Raw genomic sequence first — 14,586 nt, 5'->3', positions numbered from 1 at the left:
TTGGATCCCGAAGTGTGGAGCGGGAATGTGGTACGGTATTTGGAAAAGGTTTTTACAAGCCGGGGATAGAAGTGTTCCTGCGTTCCTGTTCCCAAAATGATAGCAACTTGGCCCCGTGCCACGTTCCATGTGACGTTGGCCATGCCTATCCACTCTTTTTATTTTTGAAGGATGCCTATCCACTGCTTGATCTATAGATGCAGTGTGCTTGGAAAAAGGGCAACAATGCATGGACTTATATAGATGCGCGGCCTTGACCTGGACTGGCAGCCGGCTGCATTGCTGCAGTTTGACAGCACCAATGTGAAAAGCGCAATCTTAACCTCTAGTCTATTAAAAATGTTAAAGTGATGGTAGTAGATTTATTTATATGTAATTTGCTTATTTTGAACATTACTTTCATAAAAATTGCTAGCCAAATTCTGTCTTACAGACTAAGCCAATGCCCGAGACGGCTTATATTTATGATCAAATAGGAATTAAGTTTGAACGGACTGCAAATGAGTTACTTTTTTTGAACGAACAGCACTCAGCGAGTGCGTTTCTATTGATATAGCAGAAAAATACAAGACTACGGCCATGGGAGGCCATAGGCAGGAAACAAAAAAAAAAGAAAACAACAAACTCGCCCGGTTGGATTGGGATGTCAACACGGGTTACCGCTCAACTATACTCACTGGCCGGTTGGATTGGGACATCAACACAGCCATACTCTAATCACAACGACGACAGAGGAGAAAAGGCACAACCGCAGCTTCCACCTACCATCGCACTCTTGGCTATCGAAACAACTGAAGTGTTTCAGCGTTGATAGAGGAGCAGAAGGGGCAGACACCACCACACCAGGAGGCCACTGCCGTGCAGGACCCAATGCCGCAGTGATGCTGCACCCAAACCGACCGCCCGACGGCATGAAAAACATTAAGTCCGGAGCAACCCAACGCGCGGAGGTCTCGCCACTTCCGCCATTGGACGCCACTCTCGCGTGCGCGGGGACCTCCGACCCGCCTCTCAGCACGCCTCTCTCGTGTGCGGGGACCTCCAACCCGCCACACGGCACCACGCTCCGTACTCGTTTCAGGGATTGTCGTCGATGCAGCAAGAAGAGGTGCCCCCCCAGAACTGAACCAAGCCGGCAGACCACCTCCGTGGTTCGAAATCATCACGTTGCTTTTCCCCTCGCACGAAAATGCCGCCCTCGAGCCAGAAGACCGAAGATGTCGCCCGCGCCGTCTTCCGACATTGTACCGCACCAGAAGGGTTCAGCCGTGCTTAACACCCCGCCGCGATCCGCTGCAAGCCAAGTCGTTACTGATTGTCGTTGCCGCTAGCGCCGTCCTTCAAACGCTGTCCCGCACCGCACTGGAGACTGCCACGCAGCTCCAGGCGCCACTGAACGCTGCAAGCAGGCGAACAACAGCCGAGTGATGACCCCCGGCCACCAACAGAAGAGCAGGCGTCTTGGCGTGAGGTAGGCAACCCCCTTCTCCGCACGCCCTTTGACAGATTTGTCACCACCGGCCGAAGAAAAACGCGAGCAGCAGGCCGGCCAAGACGCCGAACGGTGTCTCTAGAGACGACGCCTCCAAGGAGGTCACGACGCCCACAGGCGCCGCCGTCGCTCGTCCAGGAGCTGGACCGGGTTTTCACCCAGAGATCTCGTGCAGGAGGGTTGCAACTCCAAAATGACACCCTCAACAGGGAGAGCGATGCCCAGAGGCGCCGCCGCCATTTCACCAGAATGAATCTGGCGAGGGCTTTCGCCCGGAGTGCCGGCACCCCACTGCACGCGTTCGTCGCCTCAAGCCGACACCACCATTGCGGCCGCCCCAACCGAGGGACGCCACTGTCACAGCTCCACAAAGCCGGCTGCCGAAGCTCCATCTCCCTCCGCCGTCCTCGCGACCCGGCAACGCGCCGGCGCAGTTCCACTTGTGCACGGGCGGCCCCGTGCACCGCAGCACCTCCTGCGCGCGGTCGACGCCGGTGCACAGCCACCTCCGCAAAGCTGCGTCGACCGCCACCCCCTCCGACCGGACCACACACGCAGACCGGGCTCCTTGCCGCTCCTGCAGCTTGCTGCGCCACCGGCGCACACTGCTGCCTCGTCGCACCAGCCGTTGCCGCGAAGCCTGTGCTTGCTTGCTCGCCACGCCCGCCGGAGCCGAGCCGCCTGCGCGCTTGTCGCCGCGCCGCCAGCGAGCTTGGCCGGAGCAGCAGCAGGCCGCGCCATCCACCACCTTCGCGCGCAGCCGCTTGTGGTGCACCCGAGTCGGCCCCAGACGCCGTCGCCACCCGCTTGCTCATTGCAGGGAGACGAAGCCCCATTGCAGCTTGCACATGCGCCGGCGCCGCCGCGCTGGTGGCAGGGGCCGCGGTCGGCGACGTCGATGCCCACGTGCACGGCAACGGCGTGCACGACGGGGGGCAACTGCAGCCGCCGCACGTTGGCTGGTAGTTGAGGTTGTAGACGACGCCGACGGGGGCGTCCACCATGCGCGCCGGCTCCTTCGCCCTCCGTCGCGAGTCTCCGCTGTGGGGGAGGATGTTGCCGCCGATTCGTGTAGATCCGGCCCCGGGGGCACCGGATCCGGCCCCTAGGATGCCGGATCCGCAGCCCCGGCCCGCCACCACCGCCGGGGGCATCCTCCATGGCCAGCGGCGGCGAGTCCACATGAGTGGATCCAGGCTGCGCTGGGAGAGGCCCCGCCGCCGCGTCCTTGAGCCCGGCGGACTTCCGCGCGGAGGCCCTCTGGCGGCGGCGAGGTGGAGGAAGGGAGGCGTGGGGCTAGGGGCCGGCGGCGCTGGTCCGCTCGGGTCGCCCCTCGGGAGCGACGCCCTGCAAATGAGTTACACGTGAAAAGTGTATGCACCGGATATATAAAATAACGGCTGCTAAGTGTTTAATTTCAAAGATGCTAGAAAGGGTGTCTCTCTCATTGCCGGCCGCTGGTGTCTATAGAAGACTACTCATGTTGGTCTAAGTCAAACTACCTTATGTTTTACCAACTTAATATGAAAAGATCATCAATATTTATAATGCCAAATTAGTATCCTTAGATCCATCATGAATTCTCACAGTGCACTTATTTGGTTTCATAGATGTTGATACTTTCTTTTTACATTATAATCCTTTTATTTCTATTACTAATTTCATAGACCTGCTACTCAAATTCTACCTTGCAGACATGCCAACACCTACTCCAGGAGAGAAATACTTGTGATCAGACAGGAATCAATTTTGAACATGGCTGCAACAGAGTCGGTGATGCATCATGTATGTACCTATAGATATATAAATGAGGCTGCAAAGTACTGTATTTTCTTTCTCAAATATTCAGGACAGCTGTGCATCATTATATTAAGAAAAAATTGCTAAATAGTGTATTGGACTTCATTCAAAGGACCTGGAAAGGGAATCTGTGGCGGCGGCATTGCCGTTTGTCTCTGGAATAACGCACAGTAACTCATCTGCCGCCACCCATGACCCATCTGCTTATTTCTTAATTAATTGGCGGCCTGCAGCTACCAAGTGGCCACGTTGCTCCTGAGTGATGACAAGTGATCAGAGTATGGTGAGCCGACGAAGGAACAGCGTCGTGAAGTCAGTCTAGCCGTACGTGCACACCGATAATTGAAAGGAAATTTGTGGTAAAGCACTGCAGGCATTTCTAACTCAGCTGGCACAAGAATGAAACAGAGAGAACTCTTACTACCCATAACCCGAACGGCAGAAAAAAAAAAGAGTAAAAGCTGAGAGAGATCATTTGTCGGGAGCTAATCCGAAGGAGCTAATTCCTTAGCTTAGTCGTTGTACATTGCTAAAATAGTAAATTCGACCCATCATTTAGTGGAGCTAACCCCAGCGGTCTTCTCGGCTGGCTTCGCCGACATTTGGTCTTTATGTGATTTTTTTATCCCATCATTTTTTTTTGAGATTACACAGTACAACGCAGACACTCATAACGCACGCACACTCACATCTTATGAATACACGTACGCAAACTCTACTTTTATGAGCATTTTCGACTGAGCCGGCAAATCCTCAAGATTGACGAAGTCACCATAGGCGTCTCGCTATCGATGGGAACATCGCCTACCACTGAATGCACAACGCCGTTAAATCACAGAATATTCGCTCCCATGGAGAGTCGAACTCCGGACCTCAGGTGCTACCGAGACTTTTATAACCACTAGGCTAAATTGCCTTTTGCTTTTTATCTCATCACTTGATCCACGCAAAAAAAAGGAAAAAGAAAAGATTTGCTGTGGCTGCAAATTAAAGCCCATGAGATCCAAAATCATCAGCTAATACAAAGCAATAAAAACTCAGCCTACCATTTTGGAGACTATTACTTCATGCATCTGATAGTAATAATTAGAAACAATCCTCGTGTGATTCTTCATGCTTTGCTAAGATGTAAGAACATTTCATGCATGCTGCTCGTGGAAAACATACCCCCCCCCCCCCTTTTTTTTGAGAAATACTCATTTTTCAACAGCACGTAACAACGTAACAAAGACCATGACCCGCAACAAGAATATGATCAGTCCCCCTCATGGGGGCGGCGTGTAGTGCGCGATCGGCGCAAAAATTCCGTTGAAAACCAAACAGGGGAAAGAAAAGAAGAAAGTCTACTACAGCCAAATCATTCAGAGCTTAGCCGCCGTGTCGAAATAAACAGCCTAGCCGACTAGCTGTCGCTGCGCCAGCCACAGCCATTAGCTGGCCGGCGGCCGCTAGGAAGGAACATGTAACACCCCGTGTTAATCCATTCTAATTAAAGTTAATCATAATTAGTTTCAAACCTAAATGATCAAATCATAAGATAGTATTTTTTTTGTCAGCCTGGCCAGACCGGTCTGACCGGCTGAGGCAACCGGTCTGACCGGTTGAGCCGGTTTCAACCACTTTGAACCCCACAGCATTTAAATCTTCTCTCTCTCCCTCATCAGTTCACTCGCCTCACTCAGCTCCCTCACTCCCTTCCCGAGCCCCTCCTTTCCCAAACCCTAGGATTTCAAATCCTCACCCTAAATTCAATCTCAAGGCCGGGTAAGGGATCAAATCGGCGTGGGAAGGCTCCTTCTCCACGATTCCCTACTCAGGGGTGCGTCGGATCCAAATTCCTCGCGGGGGAAGAACTCATTCGAGGTACTCTAGCTTGGGATGGCTTGATCTCTTCTTCTAGGCGGATTTAATTGATATCCTTTGGTCAAACACCTTTAGGGATATACTTGAACTAGATCCTAGCAGGGTTTTGGAAGTGGTGGGCGATTTTCGCCGCGCTAAGGACTTCAGCTTTTGGTCTGGGTAGGACCGGTCTGACCGGTCGGATGGACCGGTCTAACCGGTAGCGTGGCTATGTTATGTAGGACCGGTCTGACCGGTCGGGTGGGCCGGTCTGACCGGAGGCTCTTTTATTCATTGGGCGAAAACTTGTAGGTTGCCTAATAAATTAAGGAAAAATCTCAAAAATACAAAATTAGTTTTATTTGAATGTTTGGATCTAAATCTTTAGGGAAAAATATTAATTCTTGTGAAATGACCCTTTTTGGCCTCCGTCAAAATTTAGGTTGTGTTTTAGGCTTGTTTAGTTAGTTTCGGCAAATCTATTGGTCTAAAAATTATGAAGTCTAGGCAGTAATTTAATTTATACATGTGTAGTTCAATGTTAAAGTTTCATGTCTAGAAAGCATAGTTTGAAGTGTTAGCGGTTTCCTCATGTGTTAATATGTTTAGAAATTAAGGGATAGTTTACAAGTAAGAAGAATTATGTAAGTTAAATTATAGAGCTGTACCAGTGGTTTAAAACTTAGTTGGAGTTATTTTTTTGCCAACCGGTCTAACCGGTACGAGTCACCGGTCTGACCGGTAGGGCGTTTGCTTTGATAGAACACGTGCTTGTCGGAACTTCCGACAATAGGGTCGGAACTTCCGACGAAATTAATTCGATCGGCCGAGGACTCTTTGTCGGAATTTGCCCAAAATTTCCGACAGTGGCCACCGGTCTGACTGGTTTCAGGGACCGGTCTGACCGGTATTGGCAGCTGCTGTGCGGGTCTGATAGGAGATAGTTAGTGCAAGTGTTAGCATTGATTCTCGGGTTTTTGTGTTGTTTTGTATTTGTATCGTCCATGTATGCATCTCTCATATCACATGCATTTATATATTTGCATTGTTGCACTTCATTTAGGTATGCTAGCTGTACAATGTGGTGGCGTGAAGGGTGCAGTGTTGGAGCCGGACCACAAGACGGTGTTCGGTGGGCATCTCCAGGAGACGGAAGGACCCGCTGAAGCAACCGAAGACCCGGCCCAAGGTCGGAAGGGCCCAAGGCCGAAAATAATATTAACACTAACTTAGTGTTACCCTCAGGCAAGCCCCGGTGCACATCCTATTATTTCAAATTATGACACATATATATGTATTTATTACTTGTGCATTACGTTTCAGGAGTTGTTTGAAATCTTAGTTGCATGATCCCTAGGTTCCCTTGAGTTGATACTAGTGGGTATAGGTCGATAGTAATGCTATGCTTAATAGTTCTCGGTAGAAGTTGAGTGATTTCTTGTCACTCGCGAGATATAGGATATTTAGAAGTCGAGTAATTTCCGGTTACTCGCGAGATATAGTATGTATGTATATTCCAGAACATGAGTTATTGAATTTTGAGATAGAATGAATGGAAATTGAGACCGGAAGGGGAATGATGATGATATTTAGGTATGGCAGCAGGACAGGGTTTCTGGGTGCCTTAGCCCCGTCTGAGTCGGTTAAGGACCGGTAGTTGTCGGCAGTGCTGATCAGGCATTGAATTGTACTAACCGCATGCCGGGAGTAGGAGGTAGTCGAAACCGATAAGCCGAGTACTGCCTTACTTCGAAATGCAGAACTTCTACCCACTCCTTAGGGCGAGTCGAGTAGTCGCGGAGAATTGGGATATATGTATTTACTTTTGGTGGTCTCACGTTGAGCTCGGCTGACTATATGCAGGTGGGGCGGTTCTGTAGTTCGAGGCGGGGAGGGGAAATGTTGGCTCGTATAGTTCGACGGGGCAAATACGTGCCATATTGGTTAGGTCCACCTTGCAAGGTTAAATCGAATCGATTCGCCGTGTCTCGTGGTTATGAGAGCCTTGATTTCTTTGCTGTATCGTAGCAAAATGTTAGAATGTGAGTTATATATATATATATATATATATATATATATATATATATATATATATATATATATATATATAATGTTGAACACATTGAATTATGATTGATTGTACCACCATGTTTGCTATAGATGGTTTATGCAAATAATAGATTATGGTTAATATATATATATAATCTGGAGCTAAAATAATGAAAGTAAGGATTTAATTTAGTCGCTTTTTCTGTAAAATAACCACCAGCCAAATGTTTTGCATGTCAAAATATGTGGGCTAAGTTATACCCACTGGTCGGGTAAGTCTTGCTGAGTATTAGCTGCTCAGGGTTTGTTGTTTACCCAATTTCAGGTATAGAAGCTAATTAGATTTCACATCGGTGGGCTCGATGTGGGGCGTCTTCACGTCTCGGTAGTTCTCGACTTATTTATTTGTTTTATTTATTCTCTAGTAAAAATGCTCTGTAAGCTAGATTCTCTTCCGCTACTATCATTTCTTTTGTAAATTTAAAAGTTAAAGCTATTTTGTAAAAGTGTTAATATTAATTACTATTTTTGTAAGATTTTATCATGCTGGTACTTTCTGCGCGCGCCTTCGTGCGAGACTTTTGGTGTGTTTCGATTGGCCTATGGGTTGGAAATAGCCTGTCAAGTTACACTTAATTAAACTAATATGTCTGATGTGTTCAAATAATGACGGTTACGCTTAATTAAGCATTTTAACTCGGCGGGTCTGTCACAGAACACGCGGCAACGAGGGGTAACGCGCGTTACCCCAGCCAATCCATTGTAGCAGTCCTTTTTAAACTTAGATTCTGTGTTTTGGATCTAAATTAGCCTAACAAAAAAGTTCATATATGTAATTCCAGTCAAATTAGTTATGAAACAATTTTTTTGTTTCGAAATAATTTTTATTTATTGCACGAATAATAACAAATGTTCCAGCAATAAAAAAATTATTTCAGAACAAAATAATAGCTATTAGATCTTATGTGATGATTTGACTGTCATTCACAGTGCGATTTCTAACATTTGTGACTTTGTCTTTTTTGCCTTTTGGTTCCCTGTGTAAAAAATTTCGCGAAAACTTTTTTGTCTTTTGACCACTAATTTAGAGTACCAAATAAAGTCTATTTGCAAAACCACCTCCACAACCCCCGTGTAAATCGCGAGACGAATCTAATAAGGCCTTTGACCGCGTGATTAGAGGATGGTTACTATAGCATCACTGTAGCAAACCATCATTTAATTACCGTCATTAGATTCATCTCAAAAAGTTACATCCGTCTCTGAAAAAGTTTTACAAATAGACTTCATTTAGTACTCTATGCGGGACGTTTGTTTTTTTTAAAACTTTACCAAACACGGCCTGGGTCTGGGTGGGCATGCATGGGGTACAGTGGAGCCAGGAGGCTCTCTTCCGTGCTTGATGTGATCAGACACCGTTTTACTTTCAGTTCTCTGCTTGCTGCTGCTGCTGCTAGGCCAGACCCTGTTTGGTTGCTGGACGCTTCTTTTTTTTTCAGGTGAGAATTGTCATTCTTCCGGGCTTTGACGTACGTATTGGAAACAGTATTTGTGATGGGCCGGAACCACAAGGATCAAAATGATGCCGCAAAAACATGCGGCACACAGCCCATTATGCGCTCGGCCATGGGCCATGGCCCAAGATGACCATCCACGCCTTTTTTTTTTTGGCAAAACATATGGAGCCATGGAGGCCAGAGAGGCTGTTTATGATGCATGAGCTTCCTGTGCGAACCAAAAAAAAAACTGTCAATTCAAGTGTCGTTTTTCACGAGGGCAGACCACTTTTCATCTCTACCACGCACTCTACCCCATTGTTCTCTCTAGCTTCATATGCCAGACAAAGTGGTGGTGGTGAAATCAGATATTCTACCCGAGAGAATCAGATACTTCTTCAATTCAACTCTGTGCTGTGGCCTACGGACTAACAAATTCAACGCTGCGGACATGCCCCCTCAAAGTGCCCACACCGATTTACCTGTCTTTACGACAGAAAATATCTTTCCAAATTCCAAGCTATGATAGAAAACATGGAAGAATTAACTAATACATAAGTGAATTGGATCCTTTGTGGTGTAAGTTAAAACAAGGGCAATATTCATTTTAGTTTTGGTACTGACCGATGGAATCAATTATGCAGCGTCTCACTTTGCATAAAAGATGCGGAATGCCCTTGCTAATTGCTGATAACTTTCTCCTTCAACCGTGATTCCTGGGAAGCGAAAACCATTAGCTGCATTGCCTTTTGTTATCAACTTGTGAGAAACATGCATGCAAAGTGTCTCTGTGTCTGGCTAACGGCCTATGGATCGAATCGACTAGCATTAATTATTTTTCTCCTACATATATATACAAGAAAAAGTAATCGATTTCGTGGCTGTTGTGCCAAGTTGTGAAAAATGCGGTGGAATACAAATTTCGACACCAGATAGCTTAGCTTTTGGGGGTAAAATAAAAAAGATGGATTTTGTTCTCTCTCAAGAATGTGAGTAGCTATAGCTAGCTGGGACCTAATAAATTTGTGAACGAGTTGAAATTGCCGCACTACTTGTCCCTTCGAGGAGAGGCTTGGACACATTAGGATGACCAGCGTACGACGACCCTTTGTCGTCATCGTCACCCGGGCTAGCAGGCAGAAGCAGGTTCGTCTTGGCACTTGCCGAGTGGTCGAATAGCTGTCGACCAGACGCATATATAGCCTTTTCGATGCAGCATCTCTTGTTAGCCAAGTGTGTCAGGTAGTATATGCTAATGGAGATCACGCGATCATGTAAAAAAAGTAAAAAACAATGCCAAGTTTTCATTCGCATAGAATGCTAGCTATAACTTTTTTTTTTCGACAATGGAAAATGTTCTTTCCGGCTTTTCCTCCTTGTGGAAGAGGAATCACTCCAAAATCTTAGCACAGGCCGCCATGAAACTGAAGCTCCGTTGTTGTTTGTCTTCTTCTATTTTACTTGCTTTTGCAAGTAATTTCAACTACTGGAGGAGGACCTTCTGAGATGCTACAGCTACAGATCAACTGATTTCTCGTAGCTGTAGTTCAAGCAACAATGCAAGGGCAGAGGAATTCTATCAAGCGTTTCACTGATGTTTTTGGATTTGACATTGGTTCTAGTTCAGGCAACCCTGTCATCGATCAACAGTCGTACTGGAACAATATTATTGGATCAGTAGAATCACAGAATCTTGAAGGTCATCAGACGAACCACAGTGATTCTGCTATTCAATATGGAAATGAGGCACATCAGGATGGTGGAGTTCCTGGCGTCGGCAGGCTCCATCTAGGGCGCGGCCAGGCGAGGGCCAGACGAGACCACGCGAATCCTTGGGCAGCGTGTGTGACAGATCCCCGAGTTAAAACGCTTAATTAAGTGTAACCGCCATTATTTGAACACATAGACGCATTAGTTTAATTAAGTGTAACTTGACAGGCTGTTTACAACCCACAAGCCGATCGAAACACACCAAAAGTCTTGCACTGAGGTGAGCGCAGAAGGTACCATCATGATACAATCTTACAAAAATAGTAAATAAAATTAAGACTTTTACAAAACAGCTTTAAATTTAAAATATACAAAATAAAAGATAGCATCGGGAAAGAAACTAACTAACAGAGCATTTTTACTAGAGAATAAATAAAACAAATGAAATAAATCGAGGACTACCAAGACGTGAAGACAAGGCGCCACATCGAGCCCATCGATATGAAATCTAGTTAGCTCCTAAACCTGAAATAGGATAAACAGCAAACCCTGAGCAACTAATACTCAGCAAGACTTACCCGACCAGTGGGTATAACTTAGCCCACATATCTAGACATGCAAGACATTTGGCTGGTGGTTTATTTTGCAGAAAAGCATCTAAAAGTGGATTCTTATTTTCAATATTTTAGCTCCAGGTTCTATATAGATTAACCTCAATCTAATATTTGCACAATTCAACTATTGCACACAAGCTGAAGCAATCATAATAATTCAATGTGTTCAACAATATATATATATATATATATATATATATATATATATATATATATATATATATATATATATAATTCACCATCTAACATTTTGCTACGATGCAGCAAAAAGATCAAGGCCCTCATATCCGCGAGACACGGCGAATCGATTCGATTTAACCTTGCAAGGTGGACCTAACCAACACGGCACGCAAAGCCCCGTCGGACCCCACGCACCAACATTTCCCCTCCCCATCTCGAACTATAGGAACCAGCCCAACGACATATGGTCAGCCGAGCTCAATGTGAGACCACCAAAAGTAAACACATGCATCTCCAACTCTCCGCGACTACTCGACCACCCCAGGAGTTGAGTGCGGGTTCCTGTACTTTCGAAGCGAGGCAGTACTAGGCTTACCGGTTTCGACTACCTCCTACTCCCGGCATGCGGTTAGTACAGTTCAATCCCCGATTAGCACTGCCACAACGACCGGTCCTTAACCGACTCAGACGGGGCTAAGGCACCCAGGAACCCTGTCCTGTTGCCATACCTATACATCATCATCGTTTCCCCGTCCGGTCTCACATTTTCCATTTACTCCATATAAAACTCAAATACTCAAGTACTTAAATACCAATATTTTCTATATCTCGCGAGTAACCGGAAATTACTCTACTTCTAAATATCCTATATCTCGTGAGTGACAAGAATTCACTCGACTTCTATCGAGAATCATTAAGCATAGCACTTCTATCGTCCTATACATACTAGTATAACTCAAGGAAGTCTAGGGATCATGCAACTAGGGTTCCAAACAATTCCTAAACTTAATGCACAAGTAATTAAAACATATATGGTGTCATAATTTGAAATAATAGGATGTGCACTGGAGCTCGCCTGAGGGTAACACTAAGTCAGTGTTAATGCTATCAAGGCCTTGGGCCCTTCCGACCTTGGGCCGGGTCTTCGGTTGCCCCTTAAGTTCCTTCCATCTTCTGGAGATGTCCACCGAACACCATCTTGGGGTTCGGTTCCAACATCGTGTGCTTCACGTTCACGCATTGTACATCTAGCGCATCTACACGAGATGCATATGATATGAGAATGCAAATATGATATACAACGACAACTTAACAAGTACCGAGTATAAACACTACTAGTTTGCACAATTTACACTTAACAATACTAATGTAACTCGGAATATCCGGATTCCTATTTAGAATCTCCGGATTCCTATTTAGAATCTCCGGATTACCCGGAGTTTAATGCTAATGATCATGTTAACCCCTTGACTAACCTTAATTACCGGTGATTAACACCCGGGGTGTTACAGCGCGGCGATCCCCCTGGGCGGCAACGTCGACGGACTGAATCGCAGACTGGGCGGCACGGCGTCGTCGGACTAGGCGGCAGAGTGGGCGTCATCTTGAATCGCGAAACGAAGTGACGGGAAGGGATTTGGGGGCTTATTTGGAAAAAAACAGATTAGCATGGGATAAGTGGGAGGGGTTAAATGCAAAATCGTTCCACCCTCACCTCTAGTCATCATATTAGCATCTAAAGGTTTTGATTGGAGTTTCTATAGTTTGCACGATATAATTGGTTTTCATAGGATACGCTGCCCTATATATACATCTCAATTAACTCCATCCGTTCCCACTTCACTCCAGCTCAGCTCACTTCACTACTCCTGAGCTCGATCACCCCCGTAGCCTAGCCTAGCCTAGCCTAGCTAGCTAGCTATAGCTAGCCAATTGGAAGTGTACGCACGCAGCTAGGACTCATGGAGGCGGTGGTGGCGAGGCTGGCCTCGGAGAGCGCGGTGGTGGTGTTCAGCGTGAGCTCGTGTGGCATGTGCCACGCCGTGAAGCGGCTCCTCCGCGGGCTGGGCGCCAGCCCCGCGGTGCACGAGCTCGACGAGGACCCCCGCGGCAGGGAGATTGAGCGCGCGCTCGCCGGCATCGTCGCTGGTTACCGGAGCGGCGGCGGCCCCGCGCCCGTCGTGCCGGCCGTGTTCATCGGCGGCGCCTACGTCGGGCCCATGGAGGCGGTCATGTCGCTCCACCTCGGCGGCCGGCTCGTGCCGATGCTCCGTTCCGCCAGGGCGATCTGGCTATGATATGATCGCCGACATCGAATCACTATGGATTAATCTCTGCTTTCTGGAATCTGGATATATAGGGGTCGATCAGCTAACACTACTTGTTCATCAATATAATTAAATTAATCGCCCCGACCATAATAATCCTGATTGCCCCTGATAGAGCTGGAATATATGTTTGCACCAAATTAATTAAACTGGTTCCGTGGCAGATCATATCTCGTTAGAATCAGCAGTATGACAAAGATTAGTAACTAGTATTAGTTATGTATAAGTTTACAATTATCTAGTGGTTGCTAATTATAAGGCTACTTTAGAAGTTTATATATTTTATTTTACCGTTGTAAATATATTTACCCTCGACTATTTATTACAATCCAGCAATAAAATAATGTGGCCCTAAAAAAACAATAAAATAATGTGTTGGGTCTTTGAAAAAAGACTATATGTTGGATCTTTGGGAAAATACTGTCATTACTTGTTAGCATGCATGCGTGATGATGCGTGCAATTTTCCCACTCATATATCCTAGACTGCAATGACTTGAAACAAATACATTCAGGTAAACACTAGAACAAATGAACTCAAAAATGTACAATCAAAATGGTATGCAATGATCAAATATAGTATTTATTTCCTGCAATCCTCAAAATATAGTATTTATTTCCTGCAATCCTCAAAATGACAATGGAGTTGTTATGCTATATATACCCCTTTCTCTAGCCCATTCGAGGTTGCTGGAGTCTTGCTAGAGGGACCCCATACACACCGAAGAAGACATCCAAGCCACCATTAAACTTAGTGATCACATCTATAGGTCTTAGCACATATTTGAGAGTGTTAGTGCAAGGTTAGTGTAACATCCCAAAAATCTAACAAAAATAAATCACGCGCTAATCCTTGTTTTGTCGTTGAGCTCGATCCCTTCTTGTTTCTTCTTCCGCCTGACCTCCCGATACCCCGAGGAACCGAGCCGGCACCCAAATCTTCCGCTGTCCCATCCCTGTTTGGCCCTCGGCCTGCGCGTCGCACGCGGCCGACACACGCGTGGCCGACCGCGGCCGCGATCAGCGCCGACGCGCTCGCCCCCCCTCTCTTTTTCCCTTCTCTTTCCCCTCCTTTTTTTTTCTTTTTCTTTTCTTTTCCCATTTTCTTTTTCTTTTCTTTTTCTTCTCTCTTCTTCCCTCCTCTCTCTCTCCCCTTCCTTTCTTCTCTGCCGCGCGCGCCTGGCCCGCGCCCTCCCCCTCGCCCCCTGCTCGCCCGACCGTGCCCCAGCTGAGCACGCCTTCCCCCCCTCGGGCACGCCGCCCCTGGACCCCGCTCCGGCCACGCAGCGCACGCGC

The 14,586-nt window shown here is 46.8% G+C and overlaps 1 protein-coding gene across 1 annotated transcript; it reads left to right on the top strand.

Annotated features, from left to right (window-relative positions):
* The first annotated feature begins 12,820 nt into the window (after positions 1 to 12,820).
* Positions 12,821 to 13,677, top strand: LOC120652368 (glutaredoxin-C3-like). Its single transcript, XM_039930166.1, has one exon. The coding sequence runs from the start codon at positions 12,926 to 12,928 to the stop codon at positions 13,259 to 13,261; it is 336 nt and encodes a 111-aa protein (XP_039786100.1). The 5' UTR covers positions 12,821 to 12,925; the 3' UTR covers positions 13,262 to 13,677.
* Positions 13,678 to 14,586: the final 909 nt, after the last annotated feature.

Source organism: Panicum virgatum, chromosome 9K, assembly GCF_016808335.1.
Source record: "Panicum virgatum strain AP13 chromosome 9K, P.virgatum_v5, whole genome shotgun sequence".
Taxonomy (NCBI): domain Eukaryota; kingdom Viridiplantae; phylum Streptophyta; class Magnoliopsida; order Poales; family Poaceae; genus Panicum; species Panicum virgatum.
The sequence above is the reverse complement of the archived record's forward strand: the minus strand, read 5'-3'. Positions and strand labels throughout refer to the sequence as shown.

Coding starts and splice junctions, on each gene's coding strand:
- LOC120652368 (XM_039930166.1), top strand. CDS start 12,926: ATGGAGGCGGTGGTGGCGAGGCTGGCCTCGGAGAGCGCGGTGGTGGTG.